Source organism: Cnephaeus nilssonii (genome assembly GCF_951640355.1).
Source record: "Cnephaeus nilssonii genome assembly, chromosome: 15".
NCBI classification, from domain to species: Eukaryota; Metazoa; Chordata; class Mammalia; order Chiroptera; family Vespertilionidae; genus Cnephaeus; species Cnephaeus nilssonii.
The window spans coordinates 60,076,440-60,101,148 of NC_137086.1; the positions used below are offsets into that span (position 1 = coordinate 60,076,440).

Sequence of the window (24,709 nt, forward strand, 5' to 3'; positions counted from 1 at the left end):
GGCAGCTATATTGTGTGTTGCAGTGATGATCAATCTGCATATTACTCTTTTATTAGATAGGATAGAGGCCTGGTACAGGGGTGGGGGCCAGCTGGTTTGCCCTGAAGGGTGTCCCGGATCAGGATGGGGGTTCCCTTGGGGCGTGGGGCGGCCTGAGCGAGGGGCCTGTGGTGGTTTTCAGGTCAGCCACGCCCCCTGGCAACCCAAGCGGAGGCCCTGGTATCTGGAATTTATTTTCCTTCTACAATTGACACTTTGTAGCCTGGAGTGGAGCCAAGCCTGGGGCTCCCTCCAAGGCCGGCAGCCATTTGTGTTGGGGTTATAATTGAAACTTTGTTGCCTTAAGCGGGTGGGCCCGGCCAGGGTGTGCGGAAAGCTTTGCTTCCCCTGTTGCCAGTGGCAACCCTGGCCTGCTCTCTCAAGCTCTGTTCTGCCGCCATTTGTTTGAATTTGTTTACCTTCTATAATTGAAACTTTGTAGCTTGAGTGGAGGCTTAGGCCTGGCAATGGCAGGCGGAAAGCTTGGCTTCCTGTTACCTAGGAAACCTTGCTCTCTGTGGCTGTAGCCATCTTGGTTTGGGTTAATTTGCATGCTCGCTCTGATTGGATGGTGGATGTGGCTTGTGGGTGTGGCTTGTGAGTGTGTCGGAGGTATGGTCAATTTGCATATTTGTCTATTATTAGGTAGGATGGGATCATATTATACCCACTTTTCTGAAACTTTCCCTTTTCATCCAAATTCTATCTGTACCTGGCCAGGCTAGTGACATGCTAAGTAAATAAGTGGTGAATCAGGTCTGACCCAAAGGCTGAGTGAGGTCAGAAAGCCCTCCAGGTGGCCAGTGAGGCAGGAACATTCCAGGCACCTTTTGAGACTCCCAACAGTCCTTTCAGGCAGCAGCTTCTCTGGTCAGCTCTGCAGATGAGAAGTTTGGCTTTTGTTTAAATGGAAATCTCCCCTTTGAACTATCCCATTGGCCCAGGACCTCTCCATTAGTTCCTGGGCAAATTGCTTTATCAGCCTTCAGCCTCCCACAGTGCATCAGGCAGGAGTGAGGTTGCCTGCAGGCTTCTGGTGACACTCACTCCCTGATCCTCACCCTATGGCCAGCTCTGCAGAAGGTGGGGACAAACGCCATTGCTGACCAGGAAGAAATCAGGAGCCCAGAGGCAGCGAACCAAGGGCCCAGCACGTGGAGAGAACGGGAGGAAACCGAGACAGCCAGAAGGCAGGCAGGCAATTACAGGAGGGGGCTGAGTTTTGTTTTTTAATATATTTTTATTCAATTACCAGGCTCCTCTGCTGGAAGAGGATAATTAATGGATTAGCAAGGCTTTTAGCAAGGCTGCTGCCAGGGAGGATTGGGCAGACTCTGGGGTGGGGGAGGACTGGGGCTCCAGATTCCACCGGAATGAGGCTCAGAAATCTGAGGGCAGCTGAGGGTCATGGGAATAAGCAGGGACAGTGTGCAGGCTGGCAGGTGTGAGGGCAGGCCCAGAGGGAGTGGGGGGGGGGGGGTAAGGAGTGTCATGTACTGCCCCGGGCCTGAAAGGGCTCTTGGCTTTCAGAAATGATAGGTAGACTCAGGAGGCAGCTCATGAGAGCATCTTGGGGTAGTGGTGTTGACGCCCCTTGAATTTGCATATGCATAGAGCTCACCAGCATGCCACGGTTTGGGGCTGCAAGATGTTGAAGTGAAGGGTGTCCACACTGTAGAACAAGGACTTCCACATCTGACACTCCTCAGTAAAAATCCCGCTCCCACTTCTCAACTGGCGTGGCTTATCAGACACCCCAGCTGCTCTCCCAGACTTCTCCGCTCCTTTCTAGTTAGGCAGGGTCACACCAAAGCATAAGAGAACCAGGATGCCTCCCTCCAGCTGGGTCTCCTGGAGGAGTCTGAGGAGGCCACTGTTCCAGAGAGCAGGGCCTTGATCAGCCTGAGCCACTGAGTGACCTTCGTGAAGCAGATCCCCTGCCAGCCCCTGGGAGCAAGAAGTAAACTGTTGTGTTAAGTTATGATTTCGAAGCTGTTTGTCACAGCAGCATAACTAAGCCAATCCTGGTTATTACATAGGCTGACCCTCGCCTCCCTGAGGCTCTGTTTCCTCCTCTATAAAGCAGGTGAGAATATCCTCACCTTGAATGATGATTGTGAGGTTAGGGAGGAGGACACACACTTGGGCTGAAGGATACTCTCAGCTCCTGGATCCCAGAAAAAGGAGTGTTTTTATAGGTCAAGGTCAGGGACACCTGCTCAGCCAAAGCCACTGGTTGAAACTATCACGGTGCTGAGCAAAGAGTTTACGTCGGGGTGGGCAAAGTCCACAAGACCCTGGAGGCCTGGGCTGTGCCTTCCCAGGGGAGGCCAGGCCAGTGCCCTCCCTTCTGGTTCCCTCAGCAATCTTCCGTCTGAAAGATGGGGAGAGAGGCCGAGGGCTGCGGGGAGGGCTGGCTGGACCAGAGTGCTTCTCCCAAGCTGCTGTCCCTAGGCCACTGCCCTTGGTTCTTGAAAGCCCCAGGCCAAAGCCACTCTTGTGAGCTCCAGCAACACAGGCCTTCCCTCTGCCACGCTCCTGCAGCAGCCCAGCTTCCCTTCCTCTCCTGGCGCCCTCCTTCCCCCACCCCCTCTGTCATTCCCTTCAGCATGTTCCTCAGCTGGTCCCACTTTCCGACAGAAGCTAGCAGGTCACAGCCATGGGAGCCGCCGCCTGTCCTCCTCCACTCGGCTTTTGGCCTGTTCCCCACTGTTCCCCTTTGGTCTACAGGATCAAACCCTTTCCCCCGAGCTGATCTCATTCCTCCTGGAGTTTCTGATTCTCAGCCTCCAAAGCCTGAGCAACAGTTTCCATCCATTTTCTGAGAGAGAAGCTGTGTACTGGCTCCTGCTCTGAGCTCACCCAATTTTTCAGAGGCAGGATGTTCCCGGCACAGGCTTTTAACATTCCTTCTTAGCGTGGCATAGTCCACTGGGACTCTTCCCCCTTAACCGGCTTGGCGGGGGGGCTGCTGCCATTTCCCCCGCCCCAACGCCAGCAGCTAGGGCCTTCCTGCCCACCATGACTGAGCCCACAGCTCTGGACTCTGAGATGCAAACACAACAGGTGCTCATATCCACTGAGGATCCCTGACTGGGAAATAACGGCACTCTCACTTGTCCTACACTCAGCCAGGGACCATCAGGGGCTGGTGGTGCCCTGCTCTCTGTCACCGATGAGTCCCTGGTGTAGCTAACGCCAGCTGCTACCAGCCCAATAGGCCTGCGCTGTCCAGCACAGTGGCTGTTGAGCCTTTGAAATAGGGGCAGAAAAATCGAGATGTGTGGCGAGTGTAAAATACACATGGGTCCTGAAGAGTCGGGATGAAAAAAGAAAGTAAAATATCTCACTAATGTCTAACTATTGTCATACATTATCTCATGGATTAATATCATAAAAATCTCATTAATTTATATTGATTACATGTTGAAATAATATTTTGAATATATTGGGTTAAATTATATTATTGAAACTAATTCTCCCTGTTCTTTGTATTTTTTTTTTTTTAACGTGGCTGCTAGGAAATCTGAAATTACATAGCGGCATGCCTTTTGCTTCTATCGCATAGCTCTCCACAGAAATTCTGGAAGGACTCCCTCATCACAGAGGACCAGAGCCCAGGGGGGCTGGCCATCCTCGGAGCCATTCTCTTCGCCTCTCTGATGAAGAAGCTGAGCTCTGTGTCAGTTAGGGTACGTTTGGCTGCAAGTATAGAAACCGCAACGGATGGGGGTTTAATTGAACAGGAGTTTATTTTACTCATAGAGCAAATCTATATGGTTCCAGGGTTGTGTTACAGTCTAATAAAGACAAAGCATGAGGTTGGCAGGTCTGTGATTTTCTTAGTCTTCCCCTCGTTGTTACAAAATGGTTGCTATAGCTGCAAACATCACATCCTCAGTTAAAGGTCACCGAACTGGAAAGAAGGGAGAAGGACAGAGGAGAGTAAAGGGGCGGGGGGGATTTCCCTTATAGAAGAAATCTTTCCCAGAAAGATCCCAGAGGGGTCCCCTTCTTTCTCGTTGCCTGGGAATAGCTCACATGGTTGCCCCTAGTTGCCGTGGAGGCTGCCCAGACAGATATTAACAAAGGGCAGAGGTGGCCGAAACCGGTTTGGCTCAGTGGATAGAGCGTCGGCCTGCGGACTCAAGGGTCCCAGGTTCGATTCTGGTCAAGGGCATGTACCTTGGTTGTGGGCACATCCCCAGTGGGGAGGGTGCAGGATGCAGCTGGTCGATGTTTCTAACTCTCTATCCCTCTCTCTTCCTCTCTGTAAAAAATCAATAAATTATATTAAAAAAACAAAAACAAACAAAACAAAGGGCAGAGGTTCTGCCACAACTGCTTCCGGAGTAATGATCCCTGCCCTGTCTGGGCTCATTGCCACCAAGCCACATCAGGGTGTGCAGAGAGAATGCCTGCCAGGTGGGACACTGATGGGGGACCTGACATGTCCAGGGTCAGGCAGTGACTGGTGGAGAAGGCAGAACTAGAGCCCCAATTCCCTCTCCACCGATCTCTGGGTGGGAAGAACCCTTTTGTCCTGGCGCAGCAGATGCTGCCGGGCTATGCTGGAGTATCAGAAGCCCGTGCTGTGGGGGTCGTTCATGCCCTTAAGCCAGTCACGGTTTTCCTGTGCCCTTGGCTGGAGGCTGAGCAAGAATGGGTGTGATGCAATTCTGACCAGTGAAATAGGACAGAAGCTGCCACGGGGATGCTGGGAAAAGTTCCCTAACTCTTAAAAAGACATCTCCAGAAGAGGTGGCCCCTCTGCGGGGTGTGGTCATGTCTGAATGTGGTGCCTGGAGCAGTGGCAGCAAGCTGGTGGTCATGAGGGAGACTGGCCCGAGAACAGAGCTGGCCCACTGAGGCAGCATGGAAATGCAGATGAGAACAGAGCTGGCCCACTGAGGCAGCATGGAAATGCAGATGAGAACAGAGCTGGCCCACTGAGGGCAGCATGGAAATGCAGATGAGAACAGAGCTGGCCCACTGAGGCAGCATGGAAATGCAGATGAGAACAGAGCTGGCCCACTGAGGGCAGCATGGAAATGCAGATGAGAATAGAGCTGGCCCACTGAGGCAGCATGGAAATGCAGATGAGAACAGAGCTGGCCCACTGAGGCAGCATGGAAATGCAGATGAGAACAGAGCTGGCCCACTGAGGGCAGCATGGAAATGCAGATGAGAACAGAGCTGGCCCACTTGAGGGCAGCATGGAAATGCAGATGAGAACAGAGCTGGCCCACTGAGGCAGCATGGAAATGCAGATGAGAACAGAGCTGGCCCACTGAGGCAGCATGGAAATGCAGATGAGAACAGAGCTGGCCCACTGAGGCAGCATGGAAATGCAGATGAGAACAGAGCTGGCCCACTGAGGCAGCATGGAAATGCAGATGAGAACAGAGCTGGCCCACTGAGGCAGCATGGAAATGCAGATGAGAACAGAGCTGGCCCACTGAGGCAGCATGGAAATGCAGATGAGAACAGAGCTGGCCCACTGAGGCAGCATGGAAATGCAGATAAGAACAGAGCTGGCCCACTGAGGGCAGCATGGAAATGCAGATGAGAATAGAGCTGGCCCACTGAGGGCAGCATGGAAATGCAGATGAGAACAGAGCTGGCCCACTGAGGCAGCATGGAAATGCAGATGAGAACAGAGCTGGCCCACTGAGGCAGCATGGAAATGCAGATGAGAACAGAGCTGGCCCACTGAGGGCAGCATGGAAATGCAGATGAGAACAGAGCTGGCCCACTGAGGCAGCATGGAAATGCAGATGAGAACAGAGCTGGCCCACTGAGGCAGCATGGAAATGCAGATGAAACCGGTCTCTGTGGCTGTCACTGCAGCACTAAGCGACTAGCCCTGTGCTGTTGTACCTCTGGCTTGTTGTGCAGGAGACCATCTCCTTCATTGTTCAAGCCCCTTTCCATTGGGCCTTCTGTTCCTTGCAGCTGAAAGCACTCTGATTCACCTTTCCTTCTGCTCCATTTCCTGCTCCTGAGGCAGGTGCAGGCCAGAACCGAGCAGCTCCACTTTGGGGAGAGCAACACTGCCCATTCTCTGCCCACACGCTGCGGGCAGAGCCTTGGGGGGCTGACTGCGTATTACATAACCATGCTGCCCAGCAGGGCCAGAGAGAGGGCGAGAACTGTGTTCAAAACTCCGGGCAGCGGGGAGGAGTGGTTTGGGTGGGAGGTGTTGTGGGGGCCGCACAAAGAAAGGCCATTCCTGACCTTCCGAACCCCATGTGGTCCCCCACCGCGGCCCTGCCCAGCCCAGCATGGCCCCCAGTGTCCCAGAGACAATGCCAGCAGCCACCCACCAGCTGCTGTGGGCGGGTGGGGCAGAGAAGCTGGTGCTTAGGTGCCGGAGAAGCCAGACCCTGGATCTGGCCCAAATAGGCTATTGTCGAGGGGGTATGACCATTCTTTCTCTGAGGCCGCCTGGTGCAGGATGAATGCAGGCCAGCTAAGTACTTTCCTGGCAACTGAGTGCAGTATATAGATTTGCTTCCACGAGAGCTCTTTCTTGCAATGACCCAGGACACCTGGAGGGCCCGCCCCCAGATGTGTGAGTTGAAAACATTCTGAGCATGCTAGCCTCTTTGCTCTCAGGGAAAGGGGCTCTTTTACAGGGAGAAGGACCTAGAGGGAGGCACTTCATGAGGCCTTTTCTTTGTTGGAAGAAATGCTAGAGGGCCTGAATGTCACCACTCCCACCAGGCCACCCCCCATTAGCTGCCAAGTGAAGCCTGCAAATTGCAGATCCCATCATGCTGTCCCCTGATCAGGGGCGCTGATGGTGCCTGCTGACCCTGAACTGCTTCTGCCTGTTCCGGGCAGCCAGCTGTGCTGCTGTTCCAGCTTCATGGTGCTGAGCGTTTGCTCATGCCACTCCCTGTGCCAGAATTCCCTTATTGTCCCAGGGGGCTGTGCCGTCCTGGTGTGGTCATCAGTCATAAGGATTGGTTCAGGCATGGGCCTGTGACTTTTCATGGGCCAAAGAGAGTCAGCCCTGAGGCCTTTGGGGGTACCTTTGGAAAGGCACCCTGCACAGGTGGCATTGCTTCAAACATGTCTGTCCCCCAGTGTGGTCAGCCTAGGAATGAAACCAACCCAGAAGAAAGCAAATCAGAAAGGCATCAGGGGACATCATTATTTAAGCACCAGAATCTACCTATAATTCTGTACTTTTCAGTCATTTGAATAAATAAGTGTCTTAGTGTTTGTTGTTGTTGTTTTAAATATATTTTTATTGATTTCAGAGAGGAAGAGAGAGGGAGAGAGAGATTGAAACATCAATGATGAGAAAGAATCACTGATTGGCTGCCTCCTACACGCCCTCCACTGGGGATCAAGTCCACAACCAGGGTATGTGCCCTTGAGCAGAATCAAACCCTTCAGTCCACTGGCCGATGCTCTATCCACTGAGCAAAACCGGCTAGGGCTGCTGGTTTTTAAATAAAACCACAACAAGCCTTGGCTGGTGTGAATCGGTTGGGCGTCATCCTGTGCACTGAAGAGTTGCTGGTTCAATTCCTGGCCAGGGTACATGCCCAGGTTATGGGTTTGATCCCTGGTGGGGGACATGCTGGAGGCAGCCAATCAATGTGTCGCTCCCATATTGATGTTTCTCTCTCTCTCTTCCTCTTGCTCTAAAAATCTTTAAGAAAAAACAGTTTGAGCTAGGCTGTCACTCACGTTGAAAGTCATTACTAACATAAGGTGTGACTCACCATCAGGCAGACTCAGTCTGTCCTTTGCTGCTCCCACCTGAGCAGCTTTCCTGGTTTCTTTCTCTACCAGCCCAACTGAGCTATTCCCTCTGGAAGAGTGGACAGTGCTGCACCTCAGCTCCCCCTGGACCTTGAGTGGGTATATTTTCTTCTTCAGTCGCCTTAAACTCTGCACGTTGCCTTTGGTCCACATAAGACTCCTCCCTTGTTTTTTTATTCTTTCATCTCTGGACCCTCTCCCATCCCTTCCTCTGCATAGGCAATGTGCTAACAAGTCTTCCCCACTTGTGTGTGCTCCTGCAAAATGAATATTATCTTTAGGTGGTTTTTGTTTCTGCAAATGGTAGTATTTTTGTTCTCATGTTCTCTTTCTTTCTTTTTTCTTTCTTTCTTTCTTTCTTTCTTTCTTTCTTTCTTTCTTTCTTTCTTCCTTCCTTCCTTCCTTCCTTCCTTCCTTCCTTCCTTCCTTCCTTCCTTCCTTCCTTTCTTCCTTCCTTCCTTCCTTCCTTTCTTTCTTCCTTCCTTCCTTCCTTCCTTTCTTTCTAACTCAGCATCGTTGTAAGGCCCATCCCTGTTGCTTTCCTAGCTGCTACATCATTCTCCAGGCTGTGACCCATTCTCATTCTTCTTCCCATTAGCCCTGAGATGGACCCCTAGGTTGCTTCCAACGGCCTCTGCCCCCACACCACCATAAAGAACTCTGCAGTGATCATAGTGAAAGGCATGTCCCATGGAACTGTGTCAGTTCTGTTTGCGTCTCTACCCGGATATGGAATTGCAGGGGTGTAGGGATGTGTACTATAGACTCACTACCCCCACAGGGGCCTCACTGCTATACCTTCACATAAGCAGCACTGTCACCAGCACCCCCACATCTCCACCCAACACCAACACTTGTCTTTATCCAGCGACGTTTGGCCTGCCTCGCAGATTGCATTAGTTCTCTACTGCTGGGTAACAAGTTACCACAAACCGAGTAGCTTAAAATAACACCCAGTTTTTATCTCCCATTTTTTGGTGGACCAGGTATTGGCACAGCGTAGCTGGGTCCTCTGCTCAAACTGCAATCAAGGCATCAGCCAGGCTGCCTTGTTATCAGAGGCTTGATTAGAGAAAGAGCCACTTCCAGGCTGCCTCCGGTTGTTGGCAGAATTTGTCTCCCCGTGGCTGTAAAACTCAAGGTGACTTGCTTCTTCCAGGTCAGCAGGAGAGTCTCTGACCTCTACATCCTTTTCTGAGGGGCTCACCTGATTAGGTGCGGCCCACCTAGGTTAATCTCCACTTTGATTAACTTAAGGTCAACCATTAAGGGTTTTAATTACATCAGAAAATTCCTATCATCTTTTCCATAAATTGTAACCTAATCAGAGGTGGTGCCCCATAACTTTTGTTAAATTCTATTGATTAGAAGCAAGTTACAGGTTCTGTATACTCAAGGGAGGTAATTATATAAGGGCATGGGCACTGGGGTTCATGTTAGAATTCTGCCTATCACATAGGTGTAATGTGATATCTTATTGTTGTTTTTAAAATTGTGGTAAAATATACATAACATAAAACTTACCATCTTAACCACTTTTAAGTGTACAGTTCAGTGATAGTAAGTACATTCACACTGCTGTGCAGCCGTAACCACCATCCATCTCCAGAACTTCTTCATCTTGCAAAACTGAAACTCTGTACCCATTGAACACTAACTTGCCATTTCTCCTTTCCTCTATCCCTGGTAACCACCATCCTACTTTTTTATTTTATGAATTGAATTATTTTATGTCTCATACTGATAGTATTTGTGTTTCTATGACTGGTTTATTTCATTTAGCATCATGTCCTCAAGGCTCATCCATGTTATAGCGTGTGTCAAAATGTCCTTCCTTTTTAAGGCTGAATAATATTCCATTGTCACATTTTGTATACCATTCATCGTCAGTGGACACTTGGGTTTCATCCATTTTTTGGCTATTATGAATAGTGCTGCTATGAACACGGGAAGACAAATATATCTTTGAGATCCTGCTTTCAATTCTTTGGGGGTATATACCCAAAAGAGGAATTCCTGAGCCAGGTGATAATTCTATTCTTAGATTTTTGAGGAATTGATATATATTTTTTCTAGTGGCTGCACCATTTTAATTCCCAACAGTGCACAAGGGTTCCAGTTTCTCCAATCCTCACCAATACATTATTTTCTGGGTTTTTTGTTTGTTTGTTTGTTTTTTACAGTAGCCATCCTAATGGGTGTGAGTTGGTATCTCGCTGTGGGTTGTTTTTTTTTTTCATTTTCTTAATAAGTAGTGATGTTGAACACTTTTTCATGTGCTTATTGGCCATTTGTATGTCTTCTTTAGAGAAAAGTCTGTTCAAGTATCTTATAATTATAATCTGCATTTCTCTACTAATGACTTTGGCCATCTCCTCATGTATTTCTTACAAATATTGCCTGCTCATAACCTTTGTCCATTTATTTTTCTTGTAAATTTGTAGGAGTTCCTTGTATATTGAGGCTCTACTAATCTTGTAAATTTTAGACTGTGCCTATATCTTCCTTCATTTTGTCATGTGTTATTTGGAACAAATAGCTTTAATGTTGACATAATAAAGCCCCCCCCCCATTTTTTTTTCATGATGAATTGTGCTTTGATAGTTTGTCTAAGAAATCTTTTCCTCCCTCTAGGTCTCAAAGATGTTCCCCTCCATGTTATTTTCTACTAATGTTATAATTTAACCATTCAGATTGACTTTTTTTTTTTCTATTATTAATCCTCACCTGAGGATATTTTTTTTCCATTGAGTTTTAGAGAGACTGGGAGGGAGGGAACGGAAGAAAGAGAAACATTGAGGTGAGACACATTGATTGGTTGTCTCCTTCAAGTGCCCTGACCGGAGCCAGAATCATTCCCAGGTGCATGCCCTTGACCGGGACTCGAACCCACCCACAACCCTTTGGCCCATAGGCTGATGCTGTACCACTGAGTCACACCAGCCAGGGCCACCTTGACTTTTTAACCCACCTTCTCAGCACCCATCTTGTATGGGATTACATTGTGGCTTTTTTCTATAAAGCCAGAGTTTCCCCAGTAAGAACAACTCTTTCCCCACTGATTTGTGATGTATTTTTTATTGTCCCTAAACTCCCCTATGGCCAGGATTCATCTCTGAACTTTCCATACTGACCCAGTGGGTTGTCCATTCTTCCACTAACACCATACTGGGGTTTTTAAAACAATGTCATTGTATGTCTGAATCTCTGGGGGGGAAGGGAGTTTTCTGTAGGCCTTTCTCCCTCCTCACACATTCCAAAATAAGTCCATGTAGCTGGAATTTTTATTAGGATTACAGTGAAGTTATAGATAAATTTAGGGAGAATTGACATTATATATTAGGCCACCCCTCCTTGGTAGCAGATCCAGGTCTGAAAGGTGATCAACAAACAAAAATTACACACATTTCTTCCCAAAAAGCAACATAACAGAGGACAGAACTCTACTAGATGTCAGACCAGTCTCTGCCATCCCAATCTGTCCAACTGTCACGTTTGAAGCATCTGTCTTCAGATGACTTCTCAGCATCAAATCTCCCTACTGACAACTGCAAAACCTCACTGCCTCTCTACATGGAGTTCATAGAGCAAAGAGGTATTGGCTAAATTCAAGTCTGCACTCTTAGGAGGCAACTTACAACTTCAAAATAAAGGGGTTTTTGTTTCGGAGCTTCACAATCTCGGGGTTTAGTTGTGGGCAGTGTATTCTGGCACAAAGAAAGGTAAGAGGGGGGACAAAATGGATACTGCAAGTGCTAAAAGGACATTGCAAACGTGGGTTACCGAGGGTGAATACAGATATACAGCCTGGGTAGATAGACACAGAGTGGAACATAAAAGGGAAATATGGCTACACCCTGGAGAGGAAGGGTGGAGGCAGTCACATGAGGGTGGTGTGTTAGAGAAGAGAGAGGAATGTGAACCCGCCTTGTACTCTCGGGCCCAGCCAGGCTCCGCTGTGCCTTTGTTCATGCAGTGGGATTCTCTGGCATTTAAAGTGCGCTCATTACATACGTGGCTGGGTGGGAACAAATCACAGTCATTCCCTCTTTGGTAGTCTGTATGGCTTGCCGGTCCCCTGCAGGTGCTGGGAACAATGGAAAGATGCAAGCGCTTGTTCACCCGGAGCTTAAGGCTGAGGTAGGAGTCGGGTATTAATCAAATAATCACAGGGATACAGACACATTGGTCATAGGACCAGCTGAAACCCGGGCACCTCGTGACTGTAGCTTGTCCCTGACTATAATCTGGAGTTTTAATCAACAAAGGAAATGACACTGGGTAGGCTTGGTTTGTTTTTCACGACCCAAAACTAGTTTCTGGCGATCTTCTGTCTTTTCTAAGTGTCCCCAACTCGGAATTTTGCTAGAACCTAAACTCCAGCTTGGTGGCGTGTGTAGCCTGGAAACGCTGTCGTTAGAACCTGGCTGTCCTTGTCCCCCCTTGGGGACCCGGATGTCTCCGGGGCCCAGCACGCAGACAGGCGCTCAGCGACACGCCAGGGGCGGGCGCACAGTCAGCCCCGCCCAGCCTGCCCTGGGCCGGGTCACATGGCCAAGCAGCACGCTGAGTGGGGGCGGGGCTTCGGGCCCAGCGCGCCTTTCCATTGGCTCTCAGAGCTGCCTCCCAGAAGGCGCGCAGAGCCTCCAGTCCACGACCCAGGCCTCCTGTGAGGCTGCGGCTTTGGCGGGAGTTGGGTCGCGGGTGTGAGGTAAGAACCTTGGAGTCGCCGCTGGGCCGGGTCAGGCCAGGCCTGGGATCGTCGAGGGCCCTTTCCGCTTCAGGAGCCACCTGGGCGACCTTGGGGGGCGGGGTTGGGGGTGGAGGAGCGGTGGCCCTGAGGGCCTGCTGAGCAGTGAGTCCTTCCCGCCGCCATGATGTGAGGGCCACACTGGCGACACCGCTGTGCTGGGGCCTGGCCTATGGTCACCCTAGACAGGTGTGTGTGTGTGTGTGTGTGTGTGTGTGTGTGTAAGAGAGAGAGAGAGAGAGAGAGAGAGAGAGAGAGCGCGCGAGAGAGCCCCCTCTCCTCAGACTCAGGCCGAGCAGGGAGCACGCGCCATGCGCCTGGCGAGGGGCCAGGTTCTGAGGGGCCTTGGCTGGGGCCTAAGGGTGAAGAGGTCACTTCAAGCCATGCTTCTTTGTAGGGAACAGAGTGGGATGTCGTCCTTTGATAGAAGGCTTCAAACTTAGGTGCGGTGGGGCCAGGCAACAGGTGGGACTGATGTGGTGGCCGGTCCTGCTGCTGGGCTCAGGGGTCCTCGGGCCGCCAGCTGACGGCCTGTGCGCTGCCTGCCACAGAGGCCCCGTCTCAGGGCTGTTTTCTTTAACCGCAGCATCTGGAAACCAGGATTTTTAACCTGACAAGCTCTCTTGTTTCAGAATATTGTGTGGCAGCAAGTAGGTATGTGGACTGCATTTGGCCCTCAGGATTGAGGGGGTATCCATGTAGGAGCTACAGACTGACACAGATCCCCATTTGGGGGGCTCAGGTGCTAGGGAGATATATCCCAGAACTGACTTCTGGATTGTGTGTGCTAAGTAGTGGACGCAGTTGGCAAATGGGAGTTACCCCTGGCCCTGTCTTTTATTCTTTCTGGCCCCTTTGGGGTTAGCACAGATCTAGTGGGTTTAGATTCTGCGTGAGGTGGTCTGGGGCTGGGAGAATTCCCCAGATTGCAGGCGTGGCTTGGGAGCTCCCTGTGCCAAGTGTCTGTGAATGGGGCTGTGAGAACATTTTCAAAGTAGGAAGTGCATTTGGGATGAGTCTACCAGAGCTCCTGCACTGCAGGAACCGTGACCCTGGTACCACTGGCTTCCTGGTTTTAAATAGTGTTAATTGGGAGAGGGGGAGACCCAGAGGAAATTACAGCCAGTCATTTCGCACTTCCTGGGTCCCTCATCTGTGCAGGGCAGACTGCTAGGCAGAGATGAGTCCGTCGAAGCCCTGGCCACAGGACACTTTCAAATGATGAGGGGAAATGAAACCTCAGCTCTGGAGGAGGTTCCCAGCCCAGCAAGGAGGAGAGGAAAACCCTAGAGCAGGGGTGGGGAACCTTTTTTTCTGCCAAGGGCCGTTTGGATATTTATAACATCATTCGTGAGCCATTCAAAACTATCAACTTAAAAATTAGCCTGCTGTATTTGGTCAAACATTTCATTAACTCACCCCTAATGCCTTGGCAAGGCCAGACCAAATGATTTCACGGGCCTGGCATTCCCCACCCCTGTCCTAAAGGGTGATCTGGAAGCGTCATGGACTTAGAGCCATGGACAGAATTTGATGGGAAGGGAGAAGGCACATCTGCATGGGCATGTGCAGTGTGTGGTGGGGCAGGGATAACATAAATTACTGGCCCAGCCTACCCAGCAGGGACATGGTGAGAGGTCAGGGTAGAGGGGTTTTTAGGGCAGAATTTCGGGGCCAGAAGGGATTCAGTGCTGCTTTATGGAATAGATATTTGTTAGTTCAGGGGAATATTATGGGAAGGAGCGGCTGAGGAGAAACCCAGTGGGATCGTCTACTTAGAGTGCTATATGAGAGGATGGATTGCAGAAAAATATGTCTTGTTTCTAATAAGAGCATTCCTTGGAGACAGATCTGTGTGGTATTTCTCCGTGTTCTGACTCCCCAGCTATCCCCCACCTACTACCTGGCCCACATTCCTGAAATGGTTGAGTAGGTGAAGTGCCATCTTCTGGTGTGGAGGAGAAGAGCAGCTGAGCAGGACCTGGTGGTCTTGCCACCGTGGTCCTTTCCTCTTTGGCAGTCTCATAACTCCTTCCTGCCAGCCCAGCCTTGTTCTTTCCCTCTGCACAGAAGGGGTCTGAATCTCCAGTATAGCCCTCATCAGTGCTGGGATATGGCGGGGTGGGTGTTGATGGTAAGACAACTGGCCTCCATATGTTAACCCTCAGGTTGCCCCTGATCTGGACACTGAGACTTTTTGAGGAAAGCTGGCTCTGTGGTGAGACCAGTGGAGTAAAGGGCATGGCTTTGGTCTAAGTCAGCTTCCAGCCCAGTTTCTTACCACTGCTGGCCTGGATGTTGTCTGTCTATCCCAAGGATGGAAATTTGGTGGTCACCTCAGGACTTCCAGGTTGTGGCTCAGACTCCAGTACCCCCTCTATCCTTCCATCTCTCCCCAGGTCAGTTTGCTGTGGTGAGAGGAAGAGAGGCAGAAGTGGCTGGTTCTCAGATCTTACAGTCCCCCTGGACACCATGTTGGGAACCAGACTCCGAACTCAGCAGAGCAGTAGCCAGAATGGCCAGGAGGTAGTATGGCCCCTTCCATTCCCAGAACACCTTCTGCCCTCTCCCCTCCCCTCCTGTACACCTCACTCTTAGAACCTCCCTCCTTCTGCCAAGGACTTTGAGTCTTTTTACCTCTCCCTGTGGCCACTTTCCAGACTAGCCCATGGACCTCAGGCTTGGGGATGAAGCTGGAGGCTGTCACCCCATTCCTTGGGAAATATCGCCCCTTTGTGGGTCGCTGCTGCCAGACCTGCACCCCCAAGAGCTGGGTGAGTAGTGTAGGGCTGGGCCCCAGCCTGGGGAGCTTGAGGTAGCTTGGTTGTGGTTCCCTTATGTCCTTCCAGGTTTGGCCCTCCCTGCCCATGCCTTTGTTCTTGTCTTAGAGGGGAATGGAAGCACTGGTGCTGGTTGTGTTGTTGGCCTGGGGCTGGCTCGCAGGCCTGGGAGAGTTGGGTGGAGAAGTGCCGAGGCACCTGAGAGGATAGGGTGTGGTCAGAGAGCTAGGATCTGACCATGCCTGCACAGTCCTGTTGTTCAATCTGGGGACCTGCCCACTTAGAGTCACCCAGCACTCAGCACAGGCTTGAAGTCCTACTGTGGGTCCACGCCTCATGTGCTGGTGCTTATGGAACCCACAATTCTGGTGGAGATCCAGGCTGTGTGAATGTTCTTTGCTGTAGGCGAGAGACCTTCTCAGAGGCTTGAATATGCCACTCTGCAGGAGGGCGCTGCTGTAGAGAATACAGCCCTTCCGCTTTGACCGCAGAACCCTTTTTCCCGAGTGAGCGTCAGGATCTTTTGGGAAATGCTGTACTACAGTCCTGTTTCCTGGTAGACATGAGAGTCCATCAGGCAGAGACTGCAGAAGACAGAGCAGGGGCTTTCCTTTGCCGGTTTGCGAAGGCCCCCCAAAGACATGCCATCCCTGCCCCTCTTGGGCAGGAGTCCCTCTTCCACAGAAGCATAATGGACCTGGGCTTCTGCAATGTGATCCTGGTAAAGGAGGAGAACACCAGGTAATCAAAGCCGGGGTGGGCGGGGCCCTGAGGTGTGGGACTGCTAGGGCCCTGCTTGTGGTGTCATTTTCTTCATCCAATGGGAAAGAAGGGCCCCTAGCCTTTGCTCCATACCCACAGGCAGGAAAGGCAGGGAACTGCGGAAACACCTGTGGTTCCTTCTATTAGTATCTATGGCCTGCCCGCTATGTGTCAGGCCCTGAACCTGTACTCCACTCAGTGGGGAGTGGGTGGGAATGGGGCACAGATGGGCAGGTGTTTCCTTATCCTGCTCTGTGATAACCAAACTCAGGTGTTCCCTGGCCATGGGACTGTGGTGTGCTTCCTTCCTGGTGGACTACCCTCTGTGGGCCTTAGTGGGAGGTAAGCCCTCTGAAAGATCTTCCCCTTGCTTCTGGGGCTGTGTTCAGGTTTCGGGGCTGGCTGGTTCGGAGGCTCTGCTATTTCTTGTGGTCCCTGGAGCAGCACGTACCCCCCTGCTGGGATGCCTCACAGAAAGTCATGGAAAGCACTAGGTGAGGAGCAGGGACTGGGGTCGGGCTGCCACTACTGGGATCCTTGAAGGGATGACACCTCTAGGCAGGGGTGGTTGAGAGGGCTGGCTTCTAGAGTGTTAGCTTTGCCTAGGTCTGAAGCCATGCCCTGGGGCTGAGGGAAGTGACCTGAGGGACCGTAGGCGTGCCCCAGCCTGAAACCACACCCTTCACACCATAGGGTACAGGATGTCATCTCAGGGAGGGCTCCAGGAGGAGCTGGGGAAGGCCAGGTGCCCAGCCCTGTGAAGAAAGAGGTGCAGCGCATCCTGGGTCACATCCAGGCCCCGCCCCGCCCCTTCCTGCTCAGGTAACTGTGCTGAGGGACATTTGGTCCCCAGGCTTGGCCTCTGCCCTTTCGGAGAGTGAGGTGTGACTGGGCTTGGGGAAGGACTGGCCTCCCACACTGGGGAGCCAGATGGTATGTTTACCAGGGGGCCCGAGGGAGCCCCTGATCAGGACACAGGCCTTTTGAGGACAGCTGGCTCCGTGGTGGGAACAGTGGGATATGGGATGGGGCTTTGATCTGAGCCAGCCCCCAGCTTCGTTTCTCACCACTGCTGGCCTGGGCGTTGACTGTCCTGGGTTGGGAATTTTGGGGTCACTCGAGCCTCTGGTTGTGGCCCAGATTCCAGTACCCACCTCCAACTTTTCACCTCTTCCCAGGTGGAAAAGTGGAGAGAGGGAGACAGGCAATGGTGACTGGTTCCCCCATCTTATAGGCCCCCATGCTCCCTCCTGAATTCATCCTGCTGTCCTCACCTGCTCCCTCTCACATTCATTTGCACAGTCTGGGCTCCTTTTAGATACAGTGTTGTTCCCGGGGGAATGAAGGGGTACACATGTCAGAGTGAGCAGAGATACATATGGCTGCAAGAACAGGATAAGTGCTGGGGCTCAGAGAACCTGGAGGGCATAAGAGCCCTGTAAGCCAGGCATGAAAGGGGGAAAGGGAGCCAGCCTTGGAGGAAGGGGTGCAAGAATGGGAGGAACAGTCCCACTAGAGGGAAGAGCATGAGCTGGGGCCACAGAAAAGGGCCGGGATTGCTCATGAAGCTGTGGTAGCTGGAAGCTGGCAGTGAGCTGTTGAAGATGAAATCAGAGGTAGAAGGGACCAGATACACAGGGCCATACAGGAAGTTTGTATTTGATTTCTAAGTGCAGTGACAACTAATGGAAAGTAGGGAATGACAACAAGATTAATTGAGATCAAGAATAGAGATCAGAAAACTGTCTGGGAGGCTGTTTGGTTAGTCCAGGTGAGACATGGTGATGGCTTGGATTGGGAGGTGATAGTAGATGTTGAAAAAATGGACTGAGAGACCAATCTGAAACTAACAGGACTCAGTGATGGATTGGAGGTCTGGGTGGGACAGTGAGGGAAAGGGGAGAACTCATGGGAGAGCCATTTTCTGGCTAAGTACCTGGTGGTGTGGATGGAGGGTGTGGGTTTGGGAGGAGTGAGTGTGGCCCACAAAGGATGTTTTGGATACAGAGTTTCAGACACCTGACATGCTGGTGGAGGCATTTGTTTATGTGAGTCTGGAGCTCAGAAGAGGGCTGAGACCAGGGATGTACATTCACAAAGCTTTAGCACACGGATGGTGGTTAAAGTTAAAGCCAGGGGATGAATGAGTTATGGAGGGAGAAAGGGTGCAGGGAAGTGTGTGTCAGACTCAGCTGTCCTGACAGAACTGAAAAGTTAATTGAGGAAGAATAGAAAGTAGAGGAGGTTGGTGACTGTGACCAGCCCTCCACATGAAAATTCTTTTGACTTTGTTGAGATGTCCAGTCCCCTGACCTGGCCACCTTTATACTATCAGCTGCTCCTGGTGCAGCTTCAATTCCAGGACTCCTCATGATGATAGCGCTCCTGTGAAGGAGTCACTGGGCACAATCACTTCTGTTTGAACCCAGGTACCTGCCTTCTCTGTACTGAGCAGCCAAACACTGATAGAGAAGAACACACTGTGTGGCCTTGCTTCCTTCTGCCTGCAGTTCTGCAAGGGGCACAGGCTCCGATCCAGACTGTCTCTCAGCCTGACCTGCTGTCAGTTGTTGCTCCATCTTGTGGCATCAGATGAGGACATAATGCTTGTCCACCATATCTTCAGGCTATGCTTCCACCCTCATTTTAAGCCAGTCCCCTTCAACTATCCCTTTTCCTTCTCATATCACAAACTCCTCCCTTTTTATTTCAGTTTCCCAGCAGTTTGCAAAGAGCCGGCCAGGCTATGCCTGGAGTGAGTCTTAGTTCCCTAATCTCCTTTGGGGTAAACTGGGGCAGGGAGATGCTCTGAAGCTGATGTGAAGCAGCTGCACCATGAAGTCTTCCTGGGGGAGTGTCAGCATCTCACAGGCATGGACTGTGGGCCCACCTGCCAGTCCAGTTCTTCTTAGCTTTCTCTACCACTCAGCAGTTTCTGTAATCTCCCTGAGCCTCACTTTCCTCATCTGTAAAGTGGGGACAGTATTGGAGGCCTTCTGAGATGCTGAGGGGCCCTGCGTCATGGGCAGTGCGCGCCACACCTCAGACTGGGCCTCGCTGCTCTCCAGGCTGTTCAGCTGGGTGGTTCTGCGGTTCCTGAACTGCCTCTTCCTGAATGTGCAGCTCCACAAGGGCCACATGAAGATGGTCCACAAGGCCTCCCAGTCGGTAAGCCCTCCCCGCAATGGGATGGGATGGGATGGCAGGAGCAGAGCTAGGCCGAGCCCTTAGTCAGGACCAGCCCCACTGCCTGGTGTTTTGGATACAGAGTTTTTGGATACACGGGCTTCTGCAGCTTGACCCTCAGAGCCACTGCAGGGATAGTCTCACCTACCTCCGTTGCTCTTTGATGGCCATCTCTTCGTGTCTCAAGCTCTGCTCTCAGGGGGCTTCCTCTAATATCTTTTCATCGTGGTCTTTACAATCATTACATCAGTGCGTGACCTTAAAAGGTGTCGACAGAGCTCCTCTCGTTTTGGGAAATATGCTCCAAGGAAGAACTACCCAGCCGAACCCTTTGTCCCTCTGTGGCTGGTTTCAGCTCCCTGCAACATCGGGGTGGAGGCGGGTTGGCACTTCCCTCTGGCTCTCCCCAAGCAGGGCTCGCCGCTTGTCCTCCTTTCTACCCACAAGTCACTCGTGGATGGGATCCTGCTGCCCTTTGTCCTGCTTTCCCAGGGCTTGGGCGTGGTCCGTGTGGCTTGGGACCCATGTGCCTGCTCCCCCATTCTCAGGTAAAAGCTTTGCGCCTCCAGACATGCATGGGGTGGGGATGTGGGTGGGGTGTGCTGGCAGCAGCTCCCCCCAGGCCCTCTTCCTGGTCTCTGTGCTCACAACCTTCTGCTGGTTCAGCCTGTGGGCTCAGATGGTCAGCTATGGTTTCTGGGGCCGTGCCTGGCTTCAGCATGTTCAGACAGGACCCAGGCTGCCCTGGGAGGGCTGAGGCTCTTCCTAGCTTCCTGCTTGGTCCCATCTCCTGAGCCCCTCCCCTCATCAGACTCTGTCTGCCTTGTGCCCCACAGACCTCTGCTGAGGAAGCTTGGGGCGCTTTTCCTGCCCCCAGAGGCCAACCTCTCCCTGGACAGCTCCGAAGGGGTTCTTGCAAGGGCTGTGGTCCAAGCGGTGAGTGCCCCCAGTGGTTTTGTTTGGGGCCCAGGCCAGGGTATCAGTGCCTGTTGCTGCTCTGGCCTTGACACCTGCCTCTGCTACCACCTCCCCACCCCTTCCAGGTTGTGGAGCAGCTGCTGGTCAGTGGGCAGCCCCTGCTTATCTTCCTGGAAGAGCTCCCTGGGACCCAGGGGCCTTGGCTGTCGGCCCTGGGCCAGGCCTGGCTGGGACTGGTGGTGCAGGCAGTCCAGATGGGTGTTGTCCAAGATGCTATGCTGGTGCCGGTGGCCATCACCTATGACCTGGTTCCAGATGTATGTGATACACACCATGTGAGACCCTCCTGCCACTTGGAACTCCAAGTGGACACCAACTCCAGAGAGGAGGCACAATGTATTATGCCCTATGGCTGAGTGCCCCTCAGGGTGAGGGTTAGGGAGGTGCAAAGGAATTATCCCCCTACAGTCATTCTGTGGCGCCTGCCCCAGCTGATACAGAAATCCTCCTGTTTCGTCCTCAAAAGACCCCACTAGGGAGGGATTTCTCTGGATGAGAACTTGAGCTTGGAGAGGTCATGGTCATGTACCAGTTTGCAAGATAAAGTTGAGCAGAGAGCATTGCTCCAGGTGAGCCAGCTCCCTTAGCCCCTTCCTTCCTGCAGGCCACGGCCCCACTGGGGCTGTGGACAGGAGCTCTGGCTGTCCTACGTAGCCTGCGAGGTTGGTGCTGCGGCCCCCAGGTCTGTGCCCGTGTGCACCTGGCCCAGCCTTTCTCCCTGCAGGTATGATGTCTGTTGGGCAAAATTGGGAGGATTTGTGGTCTGCATGGGGCTTCTGGCAGCTTGGCCCTCAGAGCCACTACAGGGATAGTTTCGCCTACCTCCGTGGACTGTGTGCAGGTGTTCTGGTGGGCAGGTAGGCCACCTGAGAGTCATGTTCTGGGCAGGAATACACCACCAATTCGAGAAGCTGCTGGGGCAGCAGGCAGACCATGGAGCAGCTGCTGAAGCCCATTGTGCTGGGCCAAAGGTAGGGGTAGCGGCAGGGGAAGGTTTGGATCTCGGGGGCACAGCAAGCAGTTCTTCAACACATACCCATAGACATCACCAGCTCCAGCCTCCTCTCATCAGATATTCTGGGTCATCTAGAACAGAGCCTGACACCCCTCCTTACCTCTAATCTCAGTGTGGGAAATGGCAGGGGCTGGAAAGGGCTGGGGAGCCATCCCTGCCCTGGGGCTGGGCTGGGGAAACACCCTTTTTTGAGGAAGCTCTGGGTTTCCCCAAGACTGTCTTTAGGTTGGCTCCCTTCATCCTGTGATCTGTCTCTATCCCAGTACTGTCGTCCCAGACACTGAGAAGGAGCAGGAGTGGACCCCAATAACTGGGCCCCTTCTGGCCCTCAAGGAAGAAGACCAGCTCCTGGTCAGGAGGCTGAGCCGTCACATCCTGAATGGTGAGGGGAACTAGGTCTGGGCATTTGGGGAGGGTCCTGCGCTATTCCTTCTCTCTGGGTCAGCAGGTTTTGGGGGCCTCCATTCCAAGTGGGTTTCTGTACCTGACCCTCCCTCATGTGCGGCCCCCTTGGGATATGTGAGGAGGAGTGAGGCAACCAGGGAGAACATGGGCTCCCTGCCTGTCTCAGTATACATTTAGTAAACGCCAGTTCTCCACTGGGAAGGTGGTCCCCAAGCACCCGGCAGGGAGGGTGGCCCACAACTCCCTGGGGTAGAGTTGGGGAGGCAGGCTGCTGCCAGGGAAGCAGGGGAAGAGTGTTCTTGGCCCACACATTGGGTGATGGAACCGGCTGCTGGACCTAAGCTCCTGACCAGCATCCCCCACCCCCTGCTACAGCCAGCGTGGCAAGCTCTGCGGTGATGAGCACAGCCATTATGGCGACGCTGCTGCTGTTTAAGCACCAGAAGGTAGGCAGTATGACGGGAAGATGGGGGTTGGCTGGGGAAGGGATGTGACCTTGCTGCTCAGCCCTGGTACTGCCCACCAGGGTGTATACCTGTCGCAGCTCCTGGGGGAGTTCTCCTGGCTGACGGAGGAAACGCTGCTGCGTGGCTTTGACGTGGGCTTCTCAGGTCAGCTGCGGTGCCTGGTGCGGCACACACTGGGCCTGCTGCGGGCACACGTGGCTCTGCTGCGCATCCACCAGGGGGACTTGCTGGTGGTCACTCGGCCCGGCCCAGGCCTCATGCACTTGGCACGCCTGAGCGCCCAGCTGCTGCCTGCCTTCCTGAGCGAGGCCCTGGGTGGTGAGTCCTGAGGGCTCAGGGATGGGTGGGGTGTCAGATTAGGGGATGGCTTCCTTCCTCATGCCTGGCCCCCTCCCCAGCCTGTGCGGTTCGGGCATTGCTGGCAAGCAAAGTGCCACCAGAGGGGCCCTGGGAGCTGCAGGGCATCGAGCTGCTGAGCCAGAATGAGCTGTACCGCCAGGTCTTGCTGCTGCTGCACTTGCTGCCACAGGACATGCTGCTGCTGCAGGTCAGGCCTCCCACTGACCCACTCGGGTCTGCACCCCTTCAGTTATAGGAGGGGCTGTGCCTGCTCCACCCCTGCCCTTAAGCCCTTTCTGGCTCCTAAAGCTACCTGGACGCCTTTCTCCCCAGCCTTGCCAGTCTTCCTACTGCTACTGTCAGGAGGTGCTGGACCGTCTCATCCAGTGTGGGCTTCTGGTGGCTGAGGAGGTAGGCAGGGCCACTGAAGACAGAGTCTCTGCCATTCTGTGCCTTGGGACTTGGTGGACCATACCAGCCCTGGGCCCATGTAGCTATCATGACAGGGTTGCACAGTTGTACCGCTGAGGGTCTCTGCACTCCTCCTGCCCCCACATTTCTTATCCACAGGGCTGTGGACCTTGAGGGTGGGTGCCTATTCTTCTCACCCTGCAAGTTGGCTCAGCAGGTCTTGTGTGGCCCCAAGAGGCCTCCTGAGTTCCCTAGGTCTGCTTTTACTGGTTTTCCCCCCATGTGCCTGGTCTGCCATGTACCTGATCTGGGGGCTCGGGCTGAATCTTGGCCAGCCTGACAGAGACCAATGGCTCCTCCGGCTCCCAGACCCCAGGCTCCCGGCAGGCTTGTGACACAGGGCGACGGCGTTTGAGGGCCAAGCTGCTGTGGAAACCAAGTGGGGACTTTACTGATAGTGACAGTGACAGTGACGACTTCGAGGAGGCTGAGGGCCGGTACTTCAGGGTACGTTGGGAGAAGCCATCGGGGAAGGAGGCAGGGGAGACAGTGGGAGCTGCCCTGACCTGGTCTGTCCCCCTCCAGCTCAGTCAGCAGTCTCGCTGCCCCGACTTCTTCCTCTTCCTGTGCCGCCTGCTTAACCCGCTGCTCAAGGCCTTCGCACAGGCTGCCACCTTTCTCCACCAGGGCCAGCTGCCTGACACGGGTGAGGCCCAAACTCTCCTGGACATCCTTAGGGAAGGCTGAGAGCTTAGGCTGTGCCTGTGCCAGGCCTAAGTCTCCTCTGCCCCACAGTGTCGGGCTACGTGGAGCAGCTGTTCCAGTTCTTGCAGGCCACTGCCCAGGAGGACGGGTTCTTCGGTGAGCCCCAAGCAGCCAGGTGGCGCCCAGGAGGCAGGGGCTGGTGGTTGCTGCCCTCTACTGGGCAGTGACAGCCCCACTCCAGGAAGGAGGGCTACAGAGTAGAAAGGCCTTTAGGTGCAGTCTGAGCCCTGCCTTGGGTGGTTCCTTCTTTCGACAAGAGGAAGAGAAGCCTATGCCAGAACCTCTCTGTACCCACTAGAGCTCAGCTTCTTTCTTCCACCAGAGTGTGCGGACCCAAGTCTCGCCATCAAAGCTGTCTGGACCTTCAGAGACTTGGGGGTGAGCGGGGCCAGTCTCACCCTCCTCCTATCCCCCCCCCCCGCCTCCATCTTGATAGAGCTGCTCAGGGAAGCCCACCTATGCCCACCCTGGGTCTTCCCCAGTGTCTCCCAAGAACAGGCGTGACAGGAGTTGGAGATGGGATGGTTTCCCTGTCCTTGGTCTCCCAGACTACCTCTTTATTCTACTTCCAGGTGGGGTACTGGGGATGGTGTAAGAGGCTGCATTGTGTTCAAACCCTATGGCTTAAGGGGCCAGGTCTCACTGCAGGTTTCCCCATGGTGAGTGTTCACGCTTTCTCCGTGGCACAGGTGCTGCAGCAGACGCCCAGCCCTGCAGGCCCCATGCTCCACCTGTCCCCTACATTCGCCAGCCAGGACAATCAGGAGAAGCTGGAACAGTTCATCCAGCAATTCATTTGTGGCTAGAACTGTGCGTTAAGCCTGTGCTGAGACTTCTCAGCCGCAGAACACACCAAGCCCTGGAGCCAGAGGCTGCCCATAAAATCATTGAGGTTTGATTGTCTCTCGCTGCCTCTTGCTTTCTCCCTCCTTTGGTGTGATAAACGAGAGGACTGGACTGGACAAGTCCTCTTTCCAAGCCCAGCAGTGGGTTTTGGGGTATGTAGTGTCTTCTCTCCTTCCCCACCCCATGG

General features: G+C 53.0%; 1 protein-coding gene across 1 annotated transcript; it reads left to right on the forward strand.

Moving 5' to 3' along the window:
* Nucleotides 1-12,502: 12,502 nt before the first annotated feature.
* On the forward strand, nt 12,503-24,532 carry LOC307111800 (glycerol-3-phosphate acyltransferase 2, mitochondrial-like). The gene is made up of 22 exons (XM_079791901.1): nt 12,503-12,529; nt 14,968-15,094; nt 15,229-15,342; nt 16,016-16,089; nt 16,500-16,604; nt 16,804-16,932; nt 19,179-19,278; nt 19,711-19,844; nt 20,133-20,232; nt 20,340-20,531; nt 20,879-20,998; nt 21,163-21,245; nt 21,553-21,671; nt 22,070-22,140; nt 22,221-22,479; nt 22,560-22,708; nt 22,834-22,911; nt 23,281-23,418; nt 23,497-23,617; nt 23,707-23,772; nt 23,999-24,054; nt 24,366-24,532. The coding sequence occupies exons 2-22, from the start codon at nt 15,041-15,043 to the stop codon at nt 24,480-24,482; spliced, it is 2,379 nt and encodes a 792-aa protein (XP_079648027.1). The 5' UTR covers nt 12,503-12,529; nt 14,968-15,040; the 3' UTR covers nt 24,483-24,532.
* Nucleotides 24,533-24,709: the final 177 nt, after the last annotated feature.

Bases quoted from the DNA above. Each gene is read 5' to 3' on its own strand.
- LOC307111800 (XM_079791901.1), top strand. From the start codon at position 15,041: ATGTTGGGAACCAGACTCCGAACTCAGCAGAGCAGTAGCCAGAATGGC. The intron at 15,343-16,015 runs GTGAGTAGTGTA...CCTCTTGGGCAG, and splicing joins CCTGCACCCCCAAGAGCTGG to GAGTCCCTCTTCCACAGAAG. The intron at 24,055-24,365 runs GTGAGCGGGGCC...TCCGTGGCACAG, and splicing joins GGACCTTCAGAGACTTGGGG to GTGCTGCAGCAGACGCCCAG.